The following is a 27529-nucleotide window of genomic DNA, read 5'->3' as shown; positions in this document are numbered from 1 at the left end:
ATAACTTGAAAAAAGTAAGAAATGTACAGAAACTAAAAAGGAAATCATGTGAAGTCAAGCTCTTTATTGGCACTAGACAAAATATCAATACAAGGGATGTGGCTTAAAACAGTAGAAAAATAAAATAAATCAAACTCATGTGATGCATGAATGTGCATTACGTCAACTTTTGACTGAGTGACGTCGTTTACGATGCATATTCATGGTATATTCATTACGGAAAGTCTTTCTACAGTCTGGACAGGAGAAAGGCCTCTTTCCCATGTGAATCCGCGTGTGTTTCTGCAGTGAAAAAAGGCGTGAGAATCCACTTCCACACACGGGGCAACAAAATTGTTTGCTGTCAGAATGAGACTCGATCTGGTGGCGTTTAAGATTGGTTTGACTGAAGAACGTCTTGTCGCAGTGCACGCAGGTGAACGGCCTCTCGCCTCTGTGTTTGTATAAATGACTTTGGAGTGCAGTGGAGCCAGTAAACATCTTCCCACACTGATCGCAACTGAACCTCTTGATGCTTTTTCGTTTGTTGCCCGTGTGGACGCTGCTGTGCAGTACAAGCCAGTCTTTACGTCGAAAGCCCCTTCCACAGAGTTCACAGGTGTACGGTGCTTCTCCCGTGTGTATTCGCATGTGACGCACCAGGCTTATGCTCTGGCGATACTCCATGCCACACAATTTACAGCTGAATTTTTCACTACAAGTCTTTTTGCCATTTGAAAAGTGGGAGATGGATGGTTCAGCTTCTGTTTCAGTATCTGAAGAACTTCCAACGGGCGCCTGAAAACTTCTCACTGTATATTTCAGCCGTTGGCAATAGCGCACAGGTGATCCTCCTTCTATTTTGCTCAGCACTAAAGTTTCCATGATACTGTCCTTAGACGACTCGGCTCTCGAAACTCCAAGAAAATCCTCAGAAGGCTTCATTTTGATGCAGTCAGGACTCCAGCCATCAACTAGGGAAATAGAGATGTAAATATTCAGATTTATTCCTCAACTGTACTCATTAAACACAAATGAATGAACTATACAATAACCTCGTAAGTTATATGGACAATTACCCCACACTTCAAATATGAAGGCTGTTGCATTAGAAGAAACGTAGTCTTCAATGAGAATAAGAGGAATTGAGCATACGTGTACATATATTAGGAAGATATTATGCACAAACAAGATAACAACAGGAAAGAGTCAACAGATGGAAGTCAGTGAACCAATAACAGAACTTGTTTTCAAGATGCAAGAATATTAATGTTGTTTAGCATGGGAGTTTTCGGCTATAAGAACTACAGACTACTTTAAGTAAACTGAGGAAAGGAAAACTTTGTTGTGCATGAGTCTTCATTTTATATACATGTGTTAAGTTCACTTACCATATTATATGGGGACAGTCCATAGACATTTGGTACCTAACGTTACCTGTCACAGAAAACTTTCTGCATTTTATCATTTTCAAAAAAAACAAACAAAAAAAAAACAATTTCGTGTGATTTTAAAGCTGTTTTCCTAATGGGGACAAAAAAATGTTAACGGTAAGACTTTCCTTGCGAGGACATTTAATAAAGTAGGGAGAGACGCTAAGAGTTTGTAATTATTTGTAATCTCATCACATATAGACTCAGAAACCTACCATCAAACAATTTTAAACGTTAATAACAAAGCACTTACTTGCAAACCGGCGATATTTATTTTAATTCCAATGAATGTAACATTCTTTAGTCCATTTACAACTTTCTCGAGCAAGCTTTCTTCTTCTTTAAAGCACGGTTGGAAAGCATGACTAGTCACACAGCACTGCCCCCTTCTGCTTTTAGGAGGAACAGCACATTCATTTGCCAGCAAGGACCTTGGCTTGGAAGGTCCATCTATTTTGTTGCTCTTGCTATTTGCAACTCTATTACAGCACCATTGATCCCTATATGTTGATGAGACAAAGAATTATTAGTACAAGTTCACGTTTGTTCTGTTTATTGCCATGCTGTGCCTCGACCTTGAAGGGGAAGATATTGCAGGAGTTGTGAATGAATGTGACCATGCCAAAGGAACAGTCTCAACAGCCACCCAGATAAGAAGTGATCCCGATAGCTGCTTATGAATGAGAACTTAATGTGTCATGTATATCATCTTTAAATAACCACATTTTAACTTCACATGTAGATTAGCCTACCTGCACTAAGCGAAAACTCGACATGAAATCAATCTGTCATTTACCTGTATTGGTTTTTCTGTGTTATAAGACAGTTTGCAGCTGGATTATCATTTTCTACGGCCTTTGGAAGGGTGGAGAACTCTCTGGTCTCTTTATGGGGTCAATGTGTTCCCCAACACTAACATACGACTCTGTGTAAATCCTTTGGTGTCTTGTTCTGTAAAAAAAAAAAAAAAAAAAAGGAAGAAAAGTGGGATATTTTTAAGACCATCAATCATAAAGCCATTGAAAGTAGTTAATGTAAATTAAATTGAATGACTATATGAAATAAAATGAGGTTGTGGTGGCTTTATAACGGTCACAAAGGCTACTGTTATCACGTAATGACGAGAATGTTCATTTGAGTATTTTCCCCAGGAGTTCATCAAACATGACCGGGGAATACGCTAATTCTCTTTGCATCCTGTTTTCGTTTTTCTCTCTGGGGAACTCAAACATTCCTATTTACGTAATCACGAAAGTGTCCATAAATTAAACCCCTGAATCCCTGAGTAAATTTACTGCTTCCTCCTGCCGTGGTTTACAAAGCAGATGCAGAGAGTTGATCCTGTTGCTCGATAAATAGGCCTATGGTTTTATTGATCTATTGAAATTATGTGTAAGAGATCTGCATCAACAAAATAAGGTAAATTATAAGAAGTGTAGGAGGAAAGTGTATTGAGAAGTTAAGGCTAAATTTCAGGATTAAAATACAGAAACACAAATGCTTAACTTTACATTAAGGCCTACTCTTCATTAACTTGATGTTCATACATTTATGTTTGAATTTCTACATTCCTTTCCTTGAAATATGATGAGAATGAGATCTAAGTTGACAGACCTTATCTAAAGAATACTTTTTTGGGGGGAATAACATGACAACACATGGGTTGCCAACTGTCCCGTGTTCTGGCCCTAATTGTCCCGTACAGGACCTCCCTTTGTCCCAGTTAAATAGACTGCTACACTGATAAGCGCTGACTGATAACAGACACACACACGACACTGGTCAACATTATTATTTTGGGACAAACCATTGTTTGATTCGCAAATCAGTTTTGGTGAATTCAAACAATGTGATTATTGTTCACAAGTCCAGCATCAGACACGCAAGAAAACGTGAACTATTGGGGGGTTAATATGCTGATGTGATTCGCTGCCCAAGAAACAGATCTCATAAGGTATTATTGTTTTGTTTTGTTTTTTAGTCAGGATTCTTCGATGAATAGGTTCAAAGTAGATTAATCTGAAATAAAAAAAAGCTTTTGTAACATTATAAATGTCTTTACTGTCACTTTTGATTACCTAGTTTAATGTGTCCTTGCTCAAAAGTAGGCTACTTTCTTTCATTTAAATCAAATATAGCTATAATCAAAAGCTTTTTATTTCCGATAAATGGTATTATTTAGAACTTTGTTTAACGTGACTTTTTTTCTGTGACCTTAAAATTCGTTTTAGAATTAAATTGTAGGCTAGCTACATAAATCTAGGTTAACCAAAAACCTGTTTATGTCTGAGAACCTATTAAACACACACGAACCTGAAATGACATATACTGTGTGATACAGTAGGCATATGTTGAGTGTCCCTTATTTTCATGTAAAGAAGCACGATTGTCCCGCATTTTTTCTTTTCTGAACTTGGCAACCCTGTCAAATGTCGTAAAGCTAAAACATTTTTTTTAATTCATAGTGCTTACGTAGCCTATACTATAACTTTAATTTTTTCCCATGATTTATTATTTAAGCAACTGAGAAAAACCTAATAAATGCTCTTTATTGGCATTGTGCATGAAATCATAAATTAATAATTATCATAAATTCATGTGACAGCATATGCATGATTGTGCATCACATCAACTTTTGTCTGAATGCATTTTACGATGCATATCAAATGAATATTGATAAGGGAAAGTCTTTCCACAGTCTGGACAGGAGAAAGGCCTCTCTCCCGTGTGAATCCGCGTGTGTTTCTCCAGCGTCGAGCGCCGTGAGAATCCGATTCCACACAGGGGGCAACAGAACTGTTTTTCAGAATGAGAATCGCTGTGGTGGCGAGTAAGATCAGCCTGACTGAAGAACGACTTGTCGCAGTACGCGCAGGCAAACGGCCTCTCGCCTCTGTGCTTGTATAAATGACTTTGGAGTGAGGTGGAGCAGGTAAATTTCTTCTCACACTGATCGCAACTGAACCTCTTCACGCGCTTACGTTTGTCTCCCGTATGGACGGTGAGGTGTAATTTAAGCCAGTCTGGACGACGGAAGCCCTTCCCACAGAGTTCACAGGTGTACGGCGCTTCTCCCGTGTGTATCCGCATGTGACGCACCAGGTTTAAGCTCCGCTGATACTCCATGCCACACAATTTACAGCTGAATTTTTTATCACAAGTCTTTTTGCGATTCGAGGGGAGGAAGTCAGATGGTTCAGCTTCTGTTTCAGTATCTGAAGAACTTCCAACGGGCGCCTGAAAACTTCTCACTGTATATTTCAGCCGTTGGCAATAGCGCACAGGTGATCCTCCTTCTATTTTGCTCAGCACTAAAGTTTCCATACTGTCCTTAGACGACTCGGCTCTCGAAACTCCAAGAAAATCCTCAGAAGGCTTCATTTCAATGCAGTCAGGACTCCAGCCATCAACTAGGGAAATATAGATGTAAATATTCAGATTTATTCCTCAACTGTACTCATTAAACCATTCAAAATTCACATAAATTAACAACACAACCCCATAAGTTACTGAGGCCACAGTTAAAGGAGCAGTTTGTCTGTCTGAGTATCCCCCTCGAGAAAAAAAAAAGAGAGAGAGAGAGAGAGAGAGAGAGAGAGAGAGCAAAAGGCTCACCTGAGAATTAACTTTGAACTCCCTCTTGCATATGTAACATCCGAAACACAGCACACAATGCATTCACACCTTACTCTTACAGTCTCATCACATCCCCCTCTTCTCCTAGAAACCTATGCAATATTGTGTGTGTACAAAAAGTAACCTGTTTGGTCTCATTTTAAGTGTCTGGTAAAACAGTCTCATTCTCCCAACTAATGAAAAGCTAAAAAAAGTTCTAAAGTATATGAGGAAAGTGTTGTGTCTCTTAAATAGAGCCAGACCGATAAAGGATTTTGAAGGCCGATACCGATACAAATATTTGTTGGTTTTAAAATCCGATATATCGGCCGATATTATTATTCTTATTTCAGAAACGCACAGCAAAATATTAACAGATTTCCCTAACATTAGTTATTTATGAGTTTTAAATAAAATAATATGATAATGCATTTTAAAAAGAAACTTGTTTCTATTGTCTCAACAGAACAGAGGAACATCAAAATATGTTAAAGTTCTGATAAATAAAATAATAATTATTCCCTACATGGCCTTATAGTTATAAGCTACCTTATAATTACAATGTCAGCTTGCTTATCCCTTTACCTGCACTTTTTGACAACGCTCATGACATGGTTGAAGCGTGATTCGTCCGTTTTTATTTTATTTTTGAAATATTAATTTATCGCCTATTATAACTGCTGATACTGATATTTTAGAAAATGCCTAATATCGGCCGATAATATCGGCCTGCCGATATATCGGTCTGGCTCTACTCTTAAAGGTATGTAAAACAGAACCCATTCAAGCTGTGAACCCCCCTAGAGGAAACCAAAATCCAATTATAATGACAGACAAGACTATTTTATGAAGAATATTAAATTCTTTGTCTTTGGAAGGAGCCCAGAAGGGAGGGGTGGGAGTTTCTCTGTGGGATATATTTTTAAAATCCAGCAGTTTTGAGTTTTCTGCTAGTTTCTCAAACTTACCTACCCTGCCTTTATTCGATAACTTTTTATGATACACACAGATATATTTAAACCTTTTTTTCATTTATGGAGTCAGATGAAATAATGAGAAATTGTGTTCCATTTAATCTTGTTGTGTTGAGTAAAAGGAAAGACAGAATGAAATTACTCTTCACAATTAGATAATGCTTTACAATGAACTCTGTTAGAGAGCGCCATATGGCAATTTATCTGATCAATAAAGTAAATTACTCACCTGTTGTATAATAAAAACGCCATCTTGCGTCGCTTTTACATTTCAAATCCCTCAGTTCTCGCCATCTAAAAAAAGCCAAGCCAATGTTGATTCTTGTTTTATTACGAGCTCTGTCGCTTTCTCTTTTCGTTTTCCAGCAGACTCTCCTCTGTTCTGCGCTGTTGTTTTTTTTAAGTTGATTCAGAGGTTTGAGATTTAGCTGGTCCATGTCAACCTTTCTCACTCAATTTTTTGTTTGTAATTTCACCAGTTTAACATCATAGAATAATACTGAAGGTGGACCTACCGCTGCTCCTCCACCAAACGTGCCGAAACGTAAAAACTGTACTAAAGGGAGTCTCATTCTAAAAATGTGCCAATCACCATCAAGTATATCACTTTTTACAGTGCTGATGAAAAAATATATTGCAGATGAGGCCTAAGTTACATGATCTTAGTTTGAAATGCTGCAGCTAAAAATGTACCGACTACCACCAACATATTTACCAAGACACCATTTTAACAGAAGCTACAAATTAATAATGCACGGGCGAGTGATGCATGTACGGAAAAACTTTCCAGAGGTCTAAAATAACACTTATAAGGCTTAAAGGAGTAGTTCACTTTTTTTTTTTAAAAACTTTTGCTGATAATTTACTCACCCCCATGTCGTCCAAGATGTCGTTCAAAGCCCTTTGAAGCTGCACTGAAACTCTCTTTTGGACCTTGAACCGTTTGCTGCCTTTCCCATTGAAGTCCATTATATGGAGCAAAATCCTGGAATGTTTTCATCAAAAACTTTAATTTCTTTTCAACTGAAGAGAGAAAGACATGGACATCTTGGATGACATGTCATGGTGGTGAGTAAATTATCAGCAAAAGTTTTTTTTTTAAAGTGAACTACTCCTTTAACATAGTGAATCAGTGAAAGACTAAAGACATTTATAGACTGACTAATTAAAATTTTGATTTTGAAAATGTGCATAGTGTACTTTTAAAGTTTAATGCATTAGAAGAAATGTAGTGTTCAATGAGAATAAGAGGAATTGAGCATATGAGTGAGTGTGGAAAGAAGGTATTATTAGGCACTAAGTTAACAACAGAAAAGAGTCAACAGATGGAAGTCAGTGAACCAATGACAGAAGACTTGTTTTCAAGATGCAAGAATATTAATGTTGTTTAGCATGGGAGTTTTGAGGCTAAGAGAACTACAGACTCCTTTGAGTAAACTGAGGAAAGGAAAACTTGTTGAGCACGAGACAAAAGATTCATGAGATGTTGACTCTTTCTATTCATTCACTAATAATCACCAATTAAAATCTCAAAAAAGTGAACACAGTTCTGAAAAATAGCTCTTGCACCATTTACATGAAAATTGCTTGATTTTGTTGAGTGACAAAGAGACAACATGGAGTAGTTTTAATACATTCACAGACAAGACTATTTAAATCATTTAAAAATAAAATATAAACGTATATATGTTAAAACGTGTCAGTTTTGTTTATCATTGTTTGTCTACTTACAGTGTAGTAGTAACAGTGTGTTATAGTTCACTAAGTTAGACTCAATCACAAACCTACTGTTAAATCATTTTATATCTTAACAACAAGGCATTTACTTACAAATCGCCAATATTTATCGTAGTTCCAATGAATGTAACATTCTTTGGTCCATTTACAACTTTCTCGAGCATACTTTCTTCTTCTTTATTGCACGGTTGGACAGCATGACTAAAGTCACACAGCACTGCCCCCTTCTGCTTTTAGGAGGAACCTCCCATTCATTTGCAAGGGACCTTGGCCCGTGTTTTATTGTTGTTCTGGTCAGAATAACACCCTTTAGCAATACAACAGTTAGTTTTGGTCATTTGGTCATCTGCCCATTACTATGACAGCTTTGGGACATTTTTGTATCGCTGCAGTATGTGGAGTGGAAACGTTTCATAAATTGATCTTTATGAATTTATTAAACGTAAAAATTTAAGGAAAACATCTCATATTCTGTCTCAGAACTCATTTTTTCCCCCTCATAAATGCTTAATAATAAAAATAAAATTATGTTCTGTGCATGCCGACCCTTCTTCATCCGGTTATTAGACTACTTTTGTTTTGCGCAGTGTAGCCTAATTTGTAGAATTATTAAAAAAATATTGTAAGACTGGAAAACTGGAACCGGTTGATGTAATCAGTCTGACCAGTGTCTTCTGAAGATAAAAGGACCTTGCTTGAACACACACACACACACACACACACACACACACACACACCCTTGCAGAGGAAACTCACACAAGAATATATATGGTTTTAATGTGAATGTGATAATCTTTAAGGAGTGTTTGATATCATTTTAAAAGTCTCAGGGTGACTGGTAATAATGTCCCATTTCCAAAGAAGTAAAAGAAAAGGTAATAAGGTTTTTAAGAATATAGAAATATTTTGCACACAAAAGGGTGTGTCTTTGAGTTAATCACTTTCTACCTTTTGTCTGAATGCAAACTCTACTTCCCCCTGTAAGCATGGTGGGGGGATTCAGTCCATTGTAGTTTGGTGATTAGATCAGGTAAATTTGGTGATTAGATCAGGTAAGGTTTGGCTCTATTTAAGGAAAATCCCATGATGCTGGGTCTTCGAGGCTCAGCATTCATGTATAGTCAATATGTTGGGTAAAGTTTCTTTGTTCTAAAAACATTTGCTCTGATTATCTTGTGGAACTGTAATAATACATTTACCTGACATAATAAATTGTTATACTTGACTATTCTAACAGACTTTGACTTTATTTTCATTAGAGTTAAAAGGAATAGTCGAGCATTAACGTATTAAATGATGCAGCACAGATATCATTGAGATAAATCTTTTCATTTTATGGAGTCAGATGAAACGAGTTAATACAACTTTGGTATTAAATGTGTTGCATTTAACTAAAAATCACTTTGCTATGGAAAAGACGGAACACACTTGAAACCCTCACCACGAATCAAATCGATTTCTATTTTTTTGGATCGATTTCGTGGCCCATTTTACAATATTTTGCCACCTAAAAGTTAAAGATTTTTTTTGTGTCACATGACATGTGTGTTTCCCTCATATTAAATATAAAACGTGTATAAATGTGTAGACTGGTATTTTTCTAATGTCTGGACTCATAAATACCGAACGATCCCTTAATCTAATTACTATAAATATAAGAAAATACACATATATAGAACATATTAAATTGCTTGCATGACACTTTCACAAATCTTATCCTGCGCATGTGATCCTTTATAGCTTTATATTAGTTAAAGATATAACGGTCACCCAGCATGCGCCTTGTTCGTCTCTCATCCTATAGTTTTCTCTCTCTGGGCAACTCCCGAATATTAGACGTTGAAAGTGTCCATCTCAAATTCAACCCCTGTGACTGTCACATTCCTGCCATGATTTACATTTGACTCTCTCTCTGGGGTCGCTTGACTCTTTCTCTGGGGTCAGTAGAAGGTCACGGAGGAATCCTAAAAATGATGTGGACATATGGCCCGCCCTTTGCTGGACAGTCGAATAGATGTCATAGATGTGCATATTTCTCTAGGAGCAAGTTGCCCATTATCTGCCTTTCTTTCTGAGGAGTGAATGTTTTATCATCATGTTTTGATAAGGAGCGCAGGCTCTCTTCAGCCTTGATGTGAGCTGCTATTTGGTGGTGTGTCTGTGTGTGCGCGTTTGAAACTATAGATCCTAGAGTTTGGGATGAACACACAGACGCATAGGCGGCCTTCTCTAACCCACGAGGTCACCACAGACCTAAATATAGGATCGGACCACAACTATCTCGAAAACTATCTTTACTAATGGCGAAAGGCACCCATATCTGCTCATATGTGTGAACTTGTTTAGGTTTTTACCAATCAGGAGTTGGCTTGCGACCTTGACGCTCTGCAAAACTGCAAACTATTCTTCAGTAAATTTTCAGTAAATCTAAAACATTGAACCTCACGACTCCTGGTCTTCTTTCATCATATCTGGTCTCGGGTCTTATAACTGTTACTCCCCAAACAACTGACTGAGAGTTCATGAGTTCAGAGTAATAGAAAAATGTCAGATAACTTGACAAATGGCTGCATCTGGCAAATCCTCAAAAATAACACCACATCACATAAACAAGTACCAAGTCTACTGGAATATTAAAGTTGAGAATGAATCATTAGGACATTTAATATCGCATATTAGGGGAGGGCAGGGGCGAAAGTACATTTTTTCAGAAAAACATAATTTTAAAAGATGATGGCTTTAGACAGAGATAAATTGCTGTCGTCAGTCACTCAATACCAGTTGGTATTTTTTGAAAATATTATGAACTTCAGTATAATTCCACTTTCAACTTAAGACGGCTCATGTTACTTTCGACCCCGTCAGTTGGGACAAAAGTAACACAACAATATGCAAGCTAGATTTTTTGTGTTACTCTTGTTTCGTTTTGGTTAGCCTACCCAAGTATGACCGTGTTAACATATTTTAGCCTTTATCTTTGCAAAAAATTGTTAATTGACATTGTTTTTCATTTTAAATTTCAGTTTCATCAAATGTTTCAAAAGTAACCCAACAGTACAAACTTGAATTGTTTAGAATATTTTTTTTATTGTCAACCCATTTTATATGAAAAAAAAAAATGAAAATTAAATTAAATTAGCATAACATAAATTCTCAACATAATGTAACAATAGTCATGTTTCCATCCAGCTGTTTATCTGCATACATTTAAAATGTGCATTAAAAAAATCTGGATAGAAATCCTGCAAATTCATAGGTGGTGGTGTTAAAGCTATAAGGTATGGCTAAAACCTAAATGTGACTTGGGTAAATGGAAACAGATTGAGTGGGAAAAAAAATGGTGACAGAAATCCGCTGATTTAAATGTGACTTAAGCTTTAAAAGCCCCCTCATAAACATTTGCCATATTCTATATATATGACATAAACATGTTTTAATAAATGCTGCAACACACAGAAAGGCACCACATTAGCAGAGAACAATGATGAAATCACGTGATATTTATAAGCTCAGGCTACATTTTTACAGTCTATGGCAAAGTGCTGTCTTATCTCTGTCAGAAAATCGCTTTGTTACTTTAGTCCCGGTTCTCCCCTAATCCCCAGTCTACTCCTCCATTACTGGTTCCAGTGAGTGAATTTGCTTGAGCAGCCATTGTGTCATTATCAACAATTATCATTACCACAACATTGCACTGTAACATATAAAAACAGTATACATTTAAAAAGTGATGACATTTATAAAACTGTTGCAAATTTGTTTTAAGGTTTTTTGTTGTTGCAGCACTAAGGGACTTTTATTTTGACTCTTGCGAGTTCACTGTTTCTGTCTTCTTCACACATGTCTAGCATGTTTTCACGGAAATAGCCCCTACAGAGGAATAAAATAACTCAGACCAGGACAATGAATGAACGTGAACTTGATCTCACGGAAGCGCAAAAAGCAACAAAGTCAAAATATCCTCCGATCACCAGGAAATATGAGTGTAAGTGAAATTAAATTCACTGTATATTCCGCATGCGTCATGTATCCAGTGACGAACACAAACAAAACGCACTTAATCGTGATTTAAATGTCCTAAAAACTGTCATTTCATAAATGAGAGTCACATATAAGTAAATGTATTGACGTTACTAGACGGGAACGTTACAGCACTATTCATCATGAAACTGAATTAGGTCACGTGACTTGACTCGACAATAGGATTACGTCACCACGCACAATAACGCAATGATTGCAAATTATTTTAAATATAATAATATATATTCACTACATACACCCAATTTTAAGATTAGTTATGGTAAAACGTGTATAAAGTAGTAATAGAAAAAATAAACGCATTTGTTTTGCAGAATGATCTTTTGCTGAAACACTGCGAACGAAACTGAACGAACCTGTAGCCTATGATTATTATTTATTTATTTATTTATTTTACATTTTACAAACAAATGTTTTCGTAATAGTTCAATCTATTAAATTTAATCTTTAGATAATAAATCATTAAATGTTAAGGGTCTATATAATCTGTGATGATACCCTGCCTAAGTATTTGTTTTGTATATATCATATAATGTTCTAATAGCTCCTCAATCTAAAAGGGTTGACCTTAAGTTCAACCAAAAAGGAATATAATTTACTCACTCTCAAGTTTTTCCAAACCGACATGAATTTTTCCTTTTGAACACAAAATAATATATTTTGATGAATATGAGTAACCACAAAGTTGCTGTACCCCATTGACTTCCACTGTATTTTTCCCCAATAGAATGGAAGTCAATGGAGTCCATTAACTGCTTGGTTACTCATATTATTCAAAATATCTTCTTTTTTGTTTTCAGCTCTTATTAAAAAAGAGAAAGTGTTTTGTAGTAAAATAGTGCTGTGATTGCTCAATGTTTGCTGGATTTTGTTTCAATTCTTGTTTCATCGCGTATTTATATATAGGCTACACTCTTGAAAATAAAGGTTCTTTATTGGCATGGATGGTTCCATGAAGAACCTTTAACATAAAAGGAAAATATTTCTTTCAAATGTTTTTTTTTTTTTTCAACACAACAACAAAAAAGGTTTAAGATTTTGTGGGCACTGTGGGGAACCCAAAATGATTATTCTATATGCATGGCATCACTGTGAAAACCCTATTTTGGAAGCTTTATATTTAAGAGTGTAGGTTTTAGATTTGAGTTTAAATCAAAATCATGTCATCCTCAAATTATTTGAGGATGATATCCACATCCTCATCCTCAATATTTGATTTTCTGTTGCAGATCTTGATCATACTGCAGATGTCCAGTAAGTATTTGCCTGTGTACTGTTTGTTACTTTACTGTAAAATATAGCTGGAAATACCAAAGTTCCAATAATAAACATAGAGAGGAAATTCACTGTGGCCTCAGAGGAAAAGTACATCATTTCCACATCACTATTTATGTGATGGGTTGTTTAACATTAACTCAGTGCTAGAAGTCTGCAGCAAGAACAAGAATTTTTGGTTAAGATTAAGACCCTGTAATGTTTATAACAAAGATTTTATTGTGATATCCCAACTTGATGCATTTGCTCCAATGTTGTACTGTAGGATCCATGCATGGGGAGATTCTCTGGAAGAGGCTTTTGAGCAGTGTGCAATGGGAATGTTTGGCTACATGACGGATACAGAAACTGTGGAGCCCACTGACACTGTAGAAGTAGAATCAGAAGGTGGGAAACAATATTCAACCTTTTCTTTTCAGACCACCTGGCATTACAGCATTCTGCTGTATTAAACCCCAAATAAATAACACCAAAATGGAAAACTAAACCTGTAGCCTTTTTATCTAAAATCTCATTTGAGCTTCTGTAAGTTAAATTCATGCAAAATTTCACTGGTTTTTCTGACATGTGACTGGCATTGTGAGTTTGAAAAGTACAAAGGAGATTTGGGAGTTACAACAATGGGAATATTATCATTTTTATAAATGAAGAAAGGCTCTGTTTATAGTGCTTTTCGTCACCAGTCAAAAGTTTGAAATACTTAAGATTTTTTTAATGTTTCTGAAAGTCTCTTATTCTCACCAAGGCTGCATTGTGGATTTTTTGATCGAAAATACAGTAAAACTGTAGCCTGGCTAACATCAGACCACATCTCATTGACATTGAGACGTGGTCTGGGAACCACAATGTTACTTTTCTCATATTTGAGACGTGGTTTAAATGCCCAGAGCCGTATTATTGGGTGTTATGAATGTCTATGTCTAATGATGCTTTGATCACAGGAATAAATTACATTTGGAAATATATTTACATGTAGAAAAGTTATTTTAAATTGTACAAATATTTCACAATATTACTGTTTTTAATCAAATCAATGTACCCTTGGTAAGCATAAGAAGCATAACTTCTTTTAAAAACATTACAAAATTGAAATTATTCCAAACTTTTGGCCGAGTGAGTCATGAATAAGCGTAGGAGTGATGGATTCATTTGGATAAGGTCATGAAAAAACAAAGTTCTTCTCCGTGTGTATGTGTGTGCATGCGTGCATGCATGTATATTTTTGGTCCTCATAAGGAAATTTGCATATAAACTATATGTTATGAAATGTTTCAAAAATCAAAAAATGCAGAAAGTTAGTATGCGTGTGTTCACAAAGTGCATAGAGACGGTTCTTTGTTCCAGTTCTTATCCACAAATGATAATAGTGCTGGAAAGAATGGGTGCACTTCCCTTTCTTGTTTGATCAGGCTTGCTGTTTTTGGATCAGACTTTAGTAACATGAACATAAAACCACAGGTTTTTGGGCAGATTCCGGGCAGGTGGACAAAAAACAGCTGTTTTTTTCCTCTACGTTTTAAGAAATCGGGTAAACAACGTCTCTCCGAAATTTGTGTGTAGTGCAGTGTAGACAACCCATGGGAGACTGACTCAAAATGCATATTACACATGTGGTGGGAGCAGGCCAGAAGACAGTTTTGCCTGGGCCCGAAGATAATCTTAAATCTCTCCTTTTCCCTTGCTCTTCCTCTCCTGTTTCTTTTCTATAGCCTTCTTCAGTTCTTGTTAAAACAAACTACTAGACATGCAACATCTGTGCATTTTGTGCACTTTTTGTGTGAAATCATATTTACGTTTCGTTTGGCCATCAAAAGTGTGCTTTCAATTTTAATTCAGCATGAACAGAGCAGCAAAAATAGCCTCGGATCTGGCCCATTATCTGTTCACGGATGCCGACAGTGACGCATTTCAGCAGGCTTTTTATTTCTAATCCATAAATATATCTAACGTTAGTAGTAAAGCTAATGCAAAGGCTAGAAATCAATGAATTCTTTGCTAATAGTAATACTTCCTCATCACCAGAGCGCAGTTCGCACCGCTTTCTCCTTTCCACAAGCGCGTGCTCTCCCGTGGCGTCGGTCGTTGCTATGCAACAATGAAACGTACAAGCATCACAGTTCGTAAACAAACATAATACAACAAAAAAATAAATAAACATAGAATAAATTTAAGTAAAATAAATAAAAATAAATAAATAAAAATAATAATACATGACTTAAATAGACATACTTACAACCTTCATTATCTATAAAGAGAGCAACAATGAACTTGCTCGCCTATGTGTCTCTTTCCTCTCTTATCAACGAGTGGATTTACAGCGACCACATCAGCAGCACCGCGCCGGTCGCAATAATGTCTCAGCACTTTTATGAAGAGGACGCAACGGCACGCGCATCAAGTAGCTGCTAGCTACTGGGTTTGAGAAAACCTGGTACCGTGGCGTGACGTTTAAAAAAACACTAGTACCGACTTGGTACCGAAGTACAACACTCATAAAAGTTGGCTGTGCTGTTTCTTACCTTGCTCAACGTTGACTTTACAAACGTTAGTTCCAGCTTCACCGTCACCACCTTTTTAAAAATGTTTGTTTAGGTTGGACATCTCGAAGGCCTTCTTCTCTTTTCTCTTCTGAGCCCCGTACTTGTGCTGACCGGACATTTTGAGCGTAACATTAGCCCATTGAACTTCAAATCAAATGACGACATCAAATTTTGATCAGTGGCTAAACCATTTTTGTATTTGGGGTGGGGGGGTTCGTTCAATAGGAAAACGACCGGTTCAAGATGGCGGCCGCATTTCTTGCGCCCAGCGGCGGCGGCCAATAAGGCATCTAGCTCTATGATGTGATGTCTATGTGTGGAGCTATAATAATGAGGAATTCAGACCCAAGCATTGCAGTTCTGCTTTATTTACACCGCAAATTTATGGTTTATATGTTAAAAAGAACGATTTAAAAGCATGAAATGTCCCCTTTGATCAAACTCGAAAATAAATGTAGGACTCCAGCATCAGGTCATCTTGTAAACCGCCCAGAATGGACTCTGGAGAGACTCATGTTTGACAGCTACTGGACTTGATTCATTTTGACTGTGCAAAAATTGATTTATTTTTATTTTGTCATCATTATCTTTTCACTGTTGATTTGCATGCCAATAAAATGATACCATTAATTTGGCAGTTAAAGTTTTGGGCGGATTTTTCTTGGAATATATGTGTTTTGAGTTATTTGTATTTATGATGATGTGTATGGTATCATGAGGTGCATGGTGGTACCCAGCCTTACAGTGAAGTGAAGTGTTTACTGGATAATCCAGAGTCAGAGGAGTTTGTTCTCAAAGCTAGACTAGACCTCATTTCAGAAATAATATAATTCCAGAAATTAAATTGGATTACTTCATCATAATTAAACCATGGTTAGTCTACTGCTGAGAAGTAAATAAATTAATTAAATTTGAATTATGAGTCTAGTGGTTCTCAAAGTGTGCAGAGGCAGAAAATATAGCCATTGCATGACTTCAGATGACCAAAACATTTTATGGGAATGTAGCGCTTGAATAGTGCCTAAATATTCTGTTTGCCTTTTATGGTGCAAAGCACTGAAAACAAGCTATTTTCGTGATTCAACAGAGGAAAACAAGTACAACATTAAACTGAGATCATATTAAATTCTTAAATTCTCCAGACATCATTTTGGGCCATGGCTGTGTATACAAAGAAATTATGAACGCATACAAAAACAAGAGAGAACAAAAAAATATTTATAACTTTATTACGTTTTAATTTATAAATATTAATAACTTTAAATATTATAATTTATATTTGTGGCTATTTGGTGATGTGTGTGAAGCTGTAGTGTCTAATAAGCACATGAGGGCTGGGCACCATAAAAGGTGTTTGACACTTAAATAAATCAATCAATCAATCAATCAATCAATCAATCAATCAATATAACTGATTATGTTGTAGTCAGTGTTTTTCTGTTATCTTATTTCTCTCTCTCTCTCTCATAGTAAAATAAAACATGTAGCTGTGTAGCTTGTGATTACTTTGTCTGTTGTGTTTCAGGAGACGACTTGGAGTCACTCCTTTTCCATTTTTTGGATGACTGGCTCTTTAAATTTAGCGCTGACTTGTTCTTCGTTCCAAGGGTAACACATGCCACATAATGTTTGATTTTCTGTGACCTCAATCTACTCCGGTTTCCAATCATCTCCACCCTCCTCCTGTTTTTCAGGAAGTCAAAGTGCTGCACATAGACAGACTGCAGTACAGAATCCGCTCTATTGGGTAAGTTGTGAAACACTGAGAGCCATCAAGTCTTGTACCTCAGGGCCCCCACAGTTATATTAGACAAACATTCAGCAGAACACTTGGGTAACACGACTGACCTAATTTCATTTTCGGTCTACATAGCTGTGGAATGATTTGGAGAGAAAATAGTGAAAGTGAGATTTTCACTGGAAATCTTTCATGGTGATATCTGGATGAAATTATTTCATCAGAGGATGAGTTTCTGAGAAAATGACTAAACAACACCTGACTCAAATTTCCTGGGAAAAAAGATGGGGACACGATATAATACAATGAAATATTTGATATTTATATTCGGTTTACAAAATAAATGATTTTGCCAGGGTACACTGATACTGTGTATTACAAGTTAGATTTTTGCCTCTGGATTGGTATCATTATAGGAGCTTCATCATTTTCTGTAGTCAAGTTAAATTGACTTATATAGCGCTTTTCACAATACACATTGTTTCAAGGCTGCTTTATAAAAAATCATAACGTTATTGTTTATAATATTTTAATATCTTCTTTACTTTTGGTCTCATTAAGCAGACAGGATCAAGCAGTTGAGATTTGATTCAGTAGTGGCCAAAAGTGACGTCTGGCCTAAGAAAATTCACATTTTCATCTATTTGAATATTATTTAAATAGATAATTTTGGGCCGGGCGATCATACAAAGAAATTATGAACACATGCAAAAACAAGAGAGAACCAAATAAACAATTAATAACTGATTATGTTGTAGTCCGTGTATGTTTTTCACATGGGTTTTTTTTTTTAATTTTGTGAATATTTTTTTATACCGAGTGTTTTCTTCATCACTCTTATTTAAAATATTTAAAAAATATACATGAAATATTTTCCTCATATTTTGATGGTACAATTGAACTAGTATGGCCAACTTGCCTTTAAGCCACTTCTGTATATTGCTTTTCGTGAGTATGCTGTATTTATGTGGGTAAAATTGGACATAATATATCCAACTTTATAAGAAAAATTTTGTTGTACCCTATTAGATAAAATCCTGCAACCAGTTATTATTAATGCTTTACAAATTCCAGAGAATGTAGCCTAAAATATAGGCTCTACCTGAGAAATGACTATAATGAAATAAAAAAATGTATCAGGCCCCCTCCTAAAAGCTTTTAGTAGCTTCTTTTGGGTTTCCTTTTACACGACCTATGACCATTGTTTCTTCTGAAAATGTGTGTAAATGAGACATGTGTGAAAGAAACGAAACAAAACTTTCAGTTCTGGCCACACTTAACATGCCTGTGTGGGTTGTCACAGGCCTTTCATTGTGTGATAGCCATAAATATGTTCTACTTGATTTCCTCTTGCCCCAAATAAGGCCCCGCATTCCTGTATCAAGCTTTCCCGACAGTGATTTTCAGTCTGCTTTTAGAATAGGGTATTCCAGAGTCTGCTTTCTGAGAGCTATATATCTGTGAATGATGGTTACCTAAAATAACTTTTATTGTTTCTCCCTTTGTGATTTGTAGATGGGGTGAAGAATTCAACATAAATAAGCACCCACAGGTACTTTACTGTGTCCTCCTAAAACACACTTGTGGCCTAAACCATATCTTTTTAAAGGCATAGTTCACTTTAAAATTAATTTTTGATATGTTTTAGCTTGCCTCAAGTGCATCCAAGATGTAGGTGTCTTTGTTTCCGCAGTATTTTCAATTTTTATATTTTTAGGTCAAACCGTTCGTGTCTGTCAGTCATATAATGGAGGTCTATGGGGTCCAACTCAAAGAGCATGCGCAGAGGAGTCCAAATTAAACATGATTTAATGACTCGTAAATGTAAGCACACATTGATGGCCTAAGACACGAAACGAGCAGTTTGTGAGAGAAAACAAACAGTATTTATATCGTTTTTACCTCTTGTAACCACAAAGCACCCGCACCCTCAGATCACTTGGACGTGGCTGTGGTTACAAGAGGTAAAAACGATATAAATACTGTTTGTTTTCTCACACAAACCGCTCGTTTCGTGTCTTAGGCCATCAATGTGTGCTTACATTTACGAGTCATTAAATCATGTTTAATTTAGACTTCTCTGTGCATGCTCTTTGAGGTGGACCCCATAGACCTCCATTATATGACTGATAGACACGAACGGTTTGACCTAAAAATATCAAAATTGAAACAACTGCAGAAACAAAGACCCCTACATCTTGGATGCCCTTGAGGTAAGATAAAACATACCAAAAATTAATTTAAAAGTGAACTATCGCTTTAAACAGTAGCTCATGTTGTTGTTTTGACAATGATCCCTATAAAAGAAAACATCCATGGGCAATCATGGTTTGTTGATGTTTTGATAAGCCATTATGGAAATCCACTGGGATTATGAAGCAATGCTTTTTGTTCATTCCAACAGCAACAACAATGCTTGAATTTCATGATTATCCATCAAGCTTTCACGCCTGCGACTTCCTGCTGGCTACAAAACAAAACATTAAAATGACCACAAAATCATTGGATTGTGCAGAATGCATGCATAACCACTCATCTAGCTGATCTTAACCACGATGCACAATGGGATATTTCTTTGGTGGTTTGCCTTTCTACAGCACTGAACCAGAGTACAGAAATAATGCTCATTCAACTCTTTCTAACTACAGAATACTGTTGTTCTGCATTATTTAACCTGTGAAAGTGTTTTAGGAACATGTTCTATATTTACTCATTCGAGCAGATCCTTTTACATTGACTAAATCGAGCAAGTCTTAAAAAACACCGGTGAATGACCACTGGTTGAGTCTGGCCCGAGTTACTTAAAGGAGAACTCCGGCGAACAATGAACCTTTGGTCTAATAAAACATCGGTACCTAGTCAATCGTTCTCTGAGATTTGTTTTCATGATAATCGAATGTAAAGAGTTTTATCTCTAAATACTATTTAGCGTATAATGCTAGTAATGGGGGCATTGACTAAGTAAAAAGAAATCGCTAGTTTATACCACTAACAAAGCTCAAAATAGCCCCACACTAACACAGTAACATAATGAGGCTCCATACATGCAAAACGAAGCATTGAGAACTTTTTAAGTGTACAGACCGTTTAATAAGAAGATACTTTATGAAGACAGTTCACTTTGCGTATACAGACAGGCGCCATCTTAAAAAAATAGTCTCGATAAGTCGATCCCCGAACGCTGTTCATACAGTTCAGAAGTTCGTTGAACTTCATACAGTTCAGATCACTCAGCACGACGTTCGTGGTTTGACTTATCGAGACTATTTTTTAAGATGGCTCCTGTCTGTATACGCAAAGTGAACTGTCTTCATAAAGTATCTTCTTATTAAACGGTCTGTACACTTACAAAGTTCTCAATGCTTCGTTTTGCATGTATGGACCCTCATTATGTTACTGTGTTAGTGTGGGGCTATTTTGAGCCTTGTTAGTGGTATAAACTAGCGATTTCTTTTTACTAAGTCAATGCCCCCATTACTAGCATTATAGGTACGCTAAACAGTTTTTAGAGATAAAACTCTTTACATTCGATTATCATGAAAACAAATCTCAGAGAACGGTTGACTATGTGCCAATGTTTTATTAGACCAAAGGTTCATTGTTCGCCGGAGTTCTCCTTTAAGCAAACATTCACATTTCCGATGCTGCATAAATTACACTCATTTAAACGCATTCCAAAGATTTTAATGCTTTTATTTTCTTGTTTCACAGGGTACAGAAGTGAAAGCAATCACTTACTCTGCTATGCAAGTACATGATACAGAAAAGCCAGAAATCTTTGTCATCATCGATATTTAAATTTACAACGGATTCAAAACCTCTTTTTAATGACATGATTTAAAGAGATTGCCTTAGTTGGAATGGACATGTGAGGGATGTCGTTTCTGTAAACTGTGGATTACATTACTGAAATACTATATTTTTGACTGATTTTCATGATTAATAATGATATTTAAAAAATCATTATCTTTCATTTTGTGAAAACACAAACATGACCCAAAATAAACACTGTCATTTAAAATGACTTAAACATCAAGGCTAAGCCAAATCAAGCTTATTTTTGTACTAAAGTTTGAAAAATAAAATACATCTCATTTTCAATCTCATATTCTGTTCATTTTAATGCTATGATGAAAGTAAACCTCTTCAGTGATGTGTGTGTGAAACCTTTTGACATCAGCAGCTACAATGAATGAAAAATAAAATACATCTCAATCTCATTATATTCTGTTCATTTTAATGCTACGGTAAAAGTAAACCTCTCCAGTGATGTGTGTAAAACCCTTTGACATCAGCAGCTACAATGACTTGATTTGCCATCAATATACAGAAAACAAACATTTGTAAAGTCAATGTTTTTTAAATATATAAGTCTTAAAGCTGAAGTGTGTCATTTCTGGGGCTCAAACTCATGCAATGGGTTGAGCTAGAGTTCATTATTGCTACATAATGTAATTGCATTACTTTAGACACCTTTTTCCATTAACGGACATTTTAAATGCAGCCGTGAATTCTGCAAAGTATAATATATATATATATTTTTTTAGAATTTTCTTGATTCTTTTTATAAAAGCTAAAAAGCCTGAAATGACCCCTTTCACTTGTCACTTGTGAAGAATGTGGGAGTGCAAGCTAAACTAATGGATTCCAATTGCAAAGAAAAAAAAAAAAATCACACACTTCAACTTTAAAGGTTTCTTGTTCTTCTCTACCAAATATGGTTTATTTTAAATAAAATAATAAAAGCCCACATTGGTAACAGTTAGTGCTCAGCACAGAATATAACTTCCAAGCTATTCATAGGAATGATGCGTCCAGTAACATGTCATTTCTGTTTGGCACGGCAGTATAACCATAACAGAAAGCTTGTTGAACACAGGAGGAGACAACACAATATAGACAGAACCACCACAGATGTTCCAGAGGTCATGTTCTCATCTGAAAAAACAAAGACAAGAGGAATACGTCACCGACAAATGACTCCATTCACTCCTTACAGTCAACATAAAACTGAGCAATCTTACTTCTATAATGACGTTTCAGACTGAATATTCAGTCATACATAACACTGTAAGTGAAAAGAAATTTTCCTTTGAAATATAAATTTTTCAATTGTGCATTTAAAATTTTCGAATGTGTATTTAAAATGGGTCATTTATGTAGAAGAAATGTCAAATTATTTTACAATTTGGAGCTTTCTAGACGGAGAAAAGCCAGAAAATGTATTTTTGGCTTATGTGGATGAAAGACAACAACTCCCATAATGCACTTGCTTCGCTGCCCTAGGAGGCCACGCCTACCGGTAACAGAGCGCAGTAGTTAAACAACAAGTCTAGGCTACTAGTGAGTCTCCGTGATGAGTTTAGCCCGAAAATGTGTTTCGAGATCGCCCAAAATGTCCGGGATTCGGCTTTTGCGTTCTACAGTCGCCATTCATCATGTTTACTGTGGCGAGCGGGACGAGTGAGTGTGTTTTTATTTAAAAACACACCTGATACAACAAATGTTTTTACCTTGGGTGATACTCATCCAATATTGTCCCAGGGGAGATATAAACCTATTCAATCAGACAATGAAGGAACGATTCTCAGTCTAATCTCAATCTACTCTCCACAACTCACTCACACACACAAATTGTGTTTTTGTGTCTTATGGGGATTTTCCAAACACAGAATTATTTTTTATATTATACAAACTGTAAATGCTGTTCCCTAACACTAACTACCCCTAAACCTACTCATCAAGTTTTTACAGTTTCAAAAAACATCACGTGATTTATAAGCTGTTTTCCTCATGAGGGCCAAAAAACGCCAACATTTTTACCCCATCAAAGGGCCCATGCACTCCTGGTCACGTCATGCATTATCTGTGGTTGGATTAGATCATGAAATGACTGTGTAGGTGTACTGTAAATGCCCTCTGAAATGCTTTCAAGGTTTAAATACAATCCTTGAAGCACTTCAGAAGGTGGTTATGCCCAAACGAAACTGGAGATAAAAACTGGGCCAGCTGTCACACATCCTAAATGGTACATCAAAGTACCTTGCAGGTACATATTAGTATTTTAAAAGTACATATTAGTAGTAGTGTACATAATAGTACTTTAAGTGTACATTAGTGAAGCTACATGTGTACATTTTTTCTTCCCAAAATGGTAAAAACATGTGAGAGCGTGTTATACTGGCAGTATTACAACACACATCGCCACAGATATGTCTTTTCTCACCAAGCACACACACACTGCCAACAAATTAAGCCTTTGGTGTCAGATCCACAAAACATTAAAAGTGGTGACTGGTGAGTGCTATATTATCTCCCCCCTGTGATGACACAGCATGACATGTGATGACACAGCTCTCTCTCCCATTGTGTTTTTGATTTTGAAATAAGCTGATGACAATAAATTGCAGCGCATATTGGTTGCTTTTGGGGATATAAGAACTCCATTTGCATAGCCTAGTGTATAAGAAAAAACAACTATAAGCCAAGTTTACTTGGACTACTTAATTATATTTTTAAGAATATCTCGATCAAAAGATTGAGTACAAGAATAGGCCAATATAATTCTGTCAGTATAAGTCAAGTATACGTTTGAAGTATATCAAAATTAGACTTTCTTATTTTTAGTTAAACATAAGTATAATAATAATAATTATATAGCGCTTTTTTTCTGGAAACTCAAAGCGCTTCACATAGAGGGGGGGATCTCCTCAACCACCACCAATGTGCAGCATCCACCTGGATGATGCGACGGCAGCCATATTGCGCCAGAACGCTCACCACACACCAGCTTACTGGTGGAGAGGAGACAGTGATGAAGCCAATTGGTGTATATGGGGATGATTAGGAGGCCATGATGGACAGAGGCCACTGGGCAAATTTGGCCAGGATGCCGGGGTTACACCCCTACTCTTTCGAAAGACATCCTGGGATTTTTTATGACCACAGAGAGTCAGGACCTCGGTTTAACGTCTCATCCGAAGTATACTAAAATAGCACACTTGAATAAACTTTTGGGGAAAAAAAAACAAATGCTGGTGGAAGAAAAAACAAAAGCTTTTTTTTGATTTGCTCCTCCAAAATGAAAGACTCTGAGAAAAATATGGTTCACTTGCTGTACACATTCCCTAGCCTGGGGAAACCCAGACAAACTCCGACAAATTTAGATTTTCAGTTACGAGAATGGTCTGGTTTTAACCAGGTTACGCATTCCCACGACTGTTTTTTCCCCCACCTATTACTTTCAGACTGATTCCTCTTACGTCAACCATTATTCTCTTTGGATGTGGCCTATGCTGACAGTATCCTGGATACCAGAGCTGCAGATACAACACAAATAGGCCTACGCTGACCACAAATGTTCCAACAATTTGTCCTCTTTTGAACTCTGATACTATGAAGGTAATATGATGCCATAAAAAAAAAAATCACATGGGCAGGGTAAGATTTGTGAAATCGTACATAAGATTAAAAGTAGGGATGCACGATATATCGACCACATTTCGATATCGGCCGATTAATGGTCTTTTTTGATGTTATCGTTATCGTTAAACACGCCAGTCACCAGAACACCTCTTTATCTTCATTTGGTTCAGAAACACTCTCATTGCCGGAATGGTATACTTTTAATGCACCATGCATACCATGTTTGTACTTTCCCCATTGTATAACCATAAAATATGACTGAAGTCGAAACCATAGCTGCCTTTTCCTGTGGACATGTCAAATCTTTTCATGTAATTGGAAAAACGGTGCCAAAATTCATTCAAAAAATTCATACTAAGTATACTTAAAATGCAATTCATGCATTCATCGTCTGGTGTCGTTTAAAGCCCTTTGAAGCTGCACTGAAACTCTCAATTGGACCTTGAACCGTTTGGACCCCATTGAAGTCCATTATATGGAAAAAATCCTGAAAAAAACTTAATATCTTTTCAACTGAAGAAAGAATGACACGGATAACTTGGATGACATGGGGATGAGTAAATTATCAGCAAAAGTGTTTTTAAAAAGTGAACTACTCCTTTAAGTATTGAACTTCAGCACTATTTCCGGTTAACTAAAGTGCAGGAATAGTTGTTCCAATTTAGCAGACTTGTATACCAGTTTTTGTATACAAAAGGTGCAATTGCAGGGTATTTATATTACGCACGTAGCGCACATAAATATGTACATGTATTTGTAGTATACTTAGCTTACTATCTCAAGTGTTTATATTTAATTATAAATGATAGTGCCTCAGAACACAGCCTGACATCAGAGCTAGACACTAAATTCCCTAAGAGCTACGGAAACCTCGTTTCAAGAACCTCGTAGTTGAAGCAGATTCATGCCATGAGCGAGCACTTTACTATGTGTTCGTCAAACCAAACTTTCAAATGCTTTTAATAATATGAAACACCCAGACCGCATTCATTTATTTTTTTGGGGAAAGCAACATCTGCCTCATAGTCATGTCATGGGGTTTCTGAATGAAATGAGATTTCATTGTTTGATGAATCATCCCTTTAGTGACTCAACTATGTGAAAACCAGAGTAACCAGAGAAGTCTAATGGGAATATTTTGAACTAGATCACAACCATTTAAACAGCAGCTTCTTGACAAATCACAGCAAAGATTTATACTCCACATTAATCAGGCTTATGTGTTGGAATCAAGTTAAATATTTTACACATACCATGAAGATAACCGCGCAGACCGATTGGCATCTGGCATTGGGAATTGGCATTAGGAATTTGTGCCGACATCACGTCACTTTATTCCGTAGGTGTTGTTTTAGGCAGTAAATAAGTATTGAAGGAAAAGTTTTTCTGTAGCTTCATGAAAATGTCAGAAACGTCTGTATTCATCAAAAAATTGCATGTAGTTCATTTAATCTGTGATGAAGTGCAAACACTGTGCGAGCATCACTATTAGAAGCAGACAAAGTACTTAAGATCAGAGGGAGAACCAAACACACCTGTAGCCAATCAGCTGTAGGGGGCGGGTCCACTCATGATGGGGGAGGAGAGAGAGAGACAGTAAGCAAGCCATTTGTAGAAAGACTGTAAAAAGAGAGATGGCTGAGATGTTACCAAAGGAAAAGGTCAGAGGAATAGAATTGGAAAAAGGTGGGTTACAATCAGGCAAGAGCTTTAAGCCTAGCTCACACTACATGATTTTAAAACGTCGGGCTGAACTGTGTGGTTCACACTACATGACTCGCTCTCTGTCAAATCAGGAGTGTTCAAGTTGTGGAGCTGTTCACACCACACGACACAACGTGATTGATCCGCCACAGGAGGTAACGCAATACACGAGTGACAACAACTCTGTCACCCAACGATTCTATCTTTTCTACAAACCACATTTTGTCACAAAAAATCAAGCGATAAAACGAACCGAAAATTACGTGTGAAGGGGCGGTCAAAATCCCTTGCCTCCTCAGCATATATATATATATATATATATACACATATATATGTATATATATATATATATATATATATATATATGAAGAGTTAAGATGCAAAAGCCTCTAAATGCCATTTGAAATTTTCCTCTAGAATGGTCATTTTTATCAAACTTGTATATTTGAGTTCAGTAATTTCACTTAAATAACAATTAATAGGTAATCTTCATTGCCATTTAAGTGAAATTACTGAACTTAAATACACAAGCTTGATAAAAATGATCATTTTAGAAGAAGATTTCAAATGGCATTTAGAGGCTTTTGCATCTGAACTCTTCATATATATATATATATATATATATATATCCTTTTAAATGCTCATGTATTTCTTTCAGAAAATCAGTAAGTATATTCATTATTACTTAATCATTTATTGACATATATATACATATATATATATATATATATATTTTTCTTTGTGCTTATGCTTGAGAAATCATATTCTTAATTGGATGCTGATGTAAGTTCCCAGCTATCCTTGAGAGAAAGAAGACATTGTCGTGATGTTTTGAGACGACGCTCCTGTTTATAGTTAAGAGTCTGGCCGAATCCAACCTTGGAAAAGCAGTGTGTCGGTGTGTGTGTTAGTAGAATTGTTGTTCTGGACATACTGGCGCCAGCAACCCAAATCTGCAACCTAGAAGGTCATGACGTGTCTCTGAGTGTCAGAGGCATAATCAATGGAGATATGCTTCGTCTATCTGTACATGTGTGGAAATTTCCTGTGTTTATCTATTCCTTAGCCAAT

General features: G+C 36.3%; 4 protein-coding genes across 13 annotated transcripts in view; 1 reads left to right on the top strand and 3 right to left on the bottom strand.

The window, feature by feature from the left end:
- Nucleotides 1–44: 44 nt before the first annotated feature.
- LOC120479455 (uncharacterized) lies at nt 45–15700 on the bottom strand. 4 transcript variants are annotated; one of them, XM_089116785.1, is made up of 3 exons: nt 15571–15700; nt 2209–2363; nt 45–953 (listed from the first exon to the last, which is right to left on the bottom strand). In XM_089116785.1, the coding sequence occupies exon 3, from the start codon at nt 922–924 to the stop codon at nt 163–165; it is 762 nt and encodes a 253-aa protein (XP_088972911.1). In that variant the 5' UTR covers nt 925–953; nt 2209–2363; nt 15571–15700; the 3' UTR covers nt 45–162. The 4 variants fall into 4 exon arrangements, with proteins under 4 accessions (XP_088972911.1, XP_088972909.1, XP_088972910.1 ...); XM_089116783.1 differs by lacking the exons at nt 2209–2363; nt 15571–15700 and adding exons at nt 1371–1503; nt 1666–1800; XM_089116784.1 differs by lacking the exons at nt 2209–2363; nt 15571–15700 and adding exons at nt 1371–1416; nt 1666–1728.
- Nucleotides 3942–15708, bottom strand: LOC120479453 (uncharacterized). 6 transcript variants are annotated; one of them, XM_089116779.1, is made up of 3 exons: nt 7832–7958; nt 6872–7024; nt 3942–4822 (listed from the first exon to the last, which is right to left on the bottom strand). In XM_089116779.1, the coding sequence occupies exons 2-3, from the start codon at nt 6999–7001 to the stop codon at nt 4041–4043; spliced, it is 912 nt and encodes a 303-aa protein (XP_088972905.1). In that variant the 5' UTR covers nt 7002–7024; nt 7832–7958; the 3' UTR covers nt 3942–4040. The 6 variants fall into 6 exon arrangements, with proteins under 6 accessions (XP_088972905.1, XP_039527835.2, XP_088972907.1 ...); XM_039671901.2 differs by lacking the exon at nt 6872–7024 and adding an exon at nt 6231–6295 and having other exon boundaries at nt 7832–7919; XM_089116781.1 differs by having other exon boundaries at nt 6872–6986; nt 7832–7850.
- On the top strand, nt 11553–21549 carry tslig1 (tRNA splicing ligase complex subunit 1). The gene is made up of 7 exons (XM_039671914.2): nt 11553–11723; nt 13006–13030; nt 13317–13438; nt 17117–17199; nt 17286–17338; nt 18845–18881; nt 21041–21549. Exons 1-7 carry the CDS (start codon nt 11642–11644, stop codon nt 21125–21127), a joined length of 489 nt encoding a protein of 162 aa, XP_039527848.1. The 5' UTR covers nt 11553–11641; the 3' UTR covers nt 21128–21549.
- Nucleotides 21006–27529, bottom strand: part of LOC120479454 (V-set domain-containing T-cell activation inhibitor 1) — a 26139-nt gene continuing 19615 nt past the window's right edge. The window contains exons 4-5 of one of the 2 annotated variants that reach the window (XM_039671907.2): nt 26290–26374; nt 21006–22267 (exon numbers count right to left, since the gene is read on the bottom strand). In XM_039671907.2, the coding sequence (XP_039527841.2) occupies nt 22264–22267; nt 26290–26374 (89 nt within the window). In that variant the 3' untranslated portion in view covers nt 21006–22263. The remainder of the gene's footprint in view (nt 22268–26289; nt 26375–27529) is intronic. The other variant, XM_039671906.2, reaches the window with a different exon arrangement.

The sequence above is a fragment of the Pimephales promelas genome, chromosome 11 (genome assembly GCF_988280905.1).
Source record: "Pimephales promelas chromosome 11, fPimPro1.hap1.1, whole genome shotgun sequence".
NCBI classification, from domain to species: Eukaryota; Metazoa; Chordata; class Actinopteri; order Cypriniformes; family Leuciscidae; genus Pimephales; species Pimephales promelas.
This window is presented reverse-complemented; position numbering and strand designations above follow the sequence as displayed.

Excerpts from the sequence above, each read along its gene's own strand:
- LOC120479453 (XM_039671901.2), bottom strand. The coding sequence starts at position 7,902 with ATGCTCGAGAAAGTTGTAAATGGACCAAAGAATGTTACATTCATTGGA. Across the intron at positions 6,296-7,831 it reads ACGATAAATATTGGCGATTT|ATGGCGAGAACTGAGGGATT; the intron begins GTAAGTAAATGC and ends GGCTTTTTTTAG. Across the intron at positions 4,823-6,230 it reads GCGTTTTTATTATACAACAG|TTGATGGCTGGAGTCCTGAC; the intron begins GTGAGTAATTTA and ends ATATTTCCCTAG.
- LOC120479455 (XM_089116785.1), bottom strand. The coding sequence starts at position 924 with ATGAAGCCTTCTGAGGATTTTCTTGGAGTTTCGAGAGCCGAGTCGTCT.
- tslig1 (XM_039671914.2), top strand. The coding sequence starts at position 11,642 with ATGAATGAACGTGAACTTGATCTCACGGAAGCGCAAAAAGCAACAAAG. Across the intron at positions 13,439-17,116 it reads TGTAGAAGTAGAATCAGAAG|GAGACGACTTGGAGTCACTC; the intron begins GTGGGAAACAAT and ends GTTGTGTTTCAG. Across the intron at positions 18,882-21,040 it reads ACATAAATAAGCACCCACAG|GGTACAGAAGTGAAAGCAAT; the intron begins GTACTTTACTGT and ends CTTGTTTCACAG.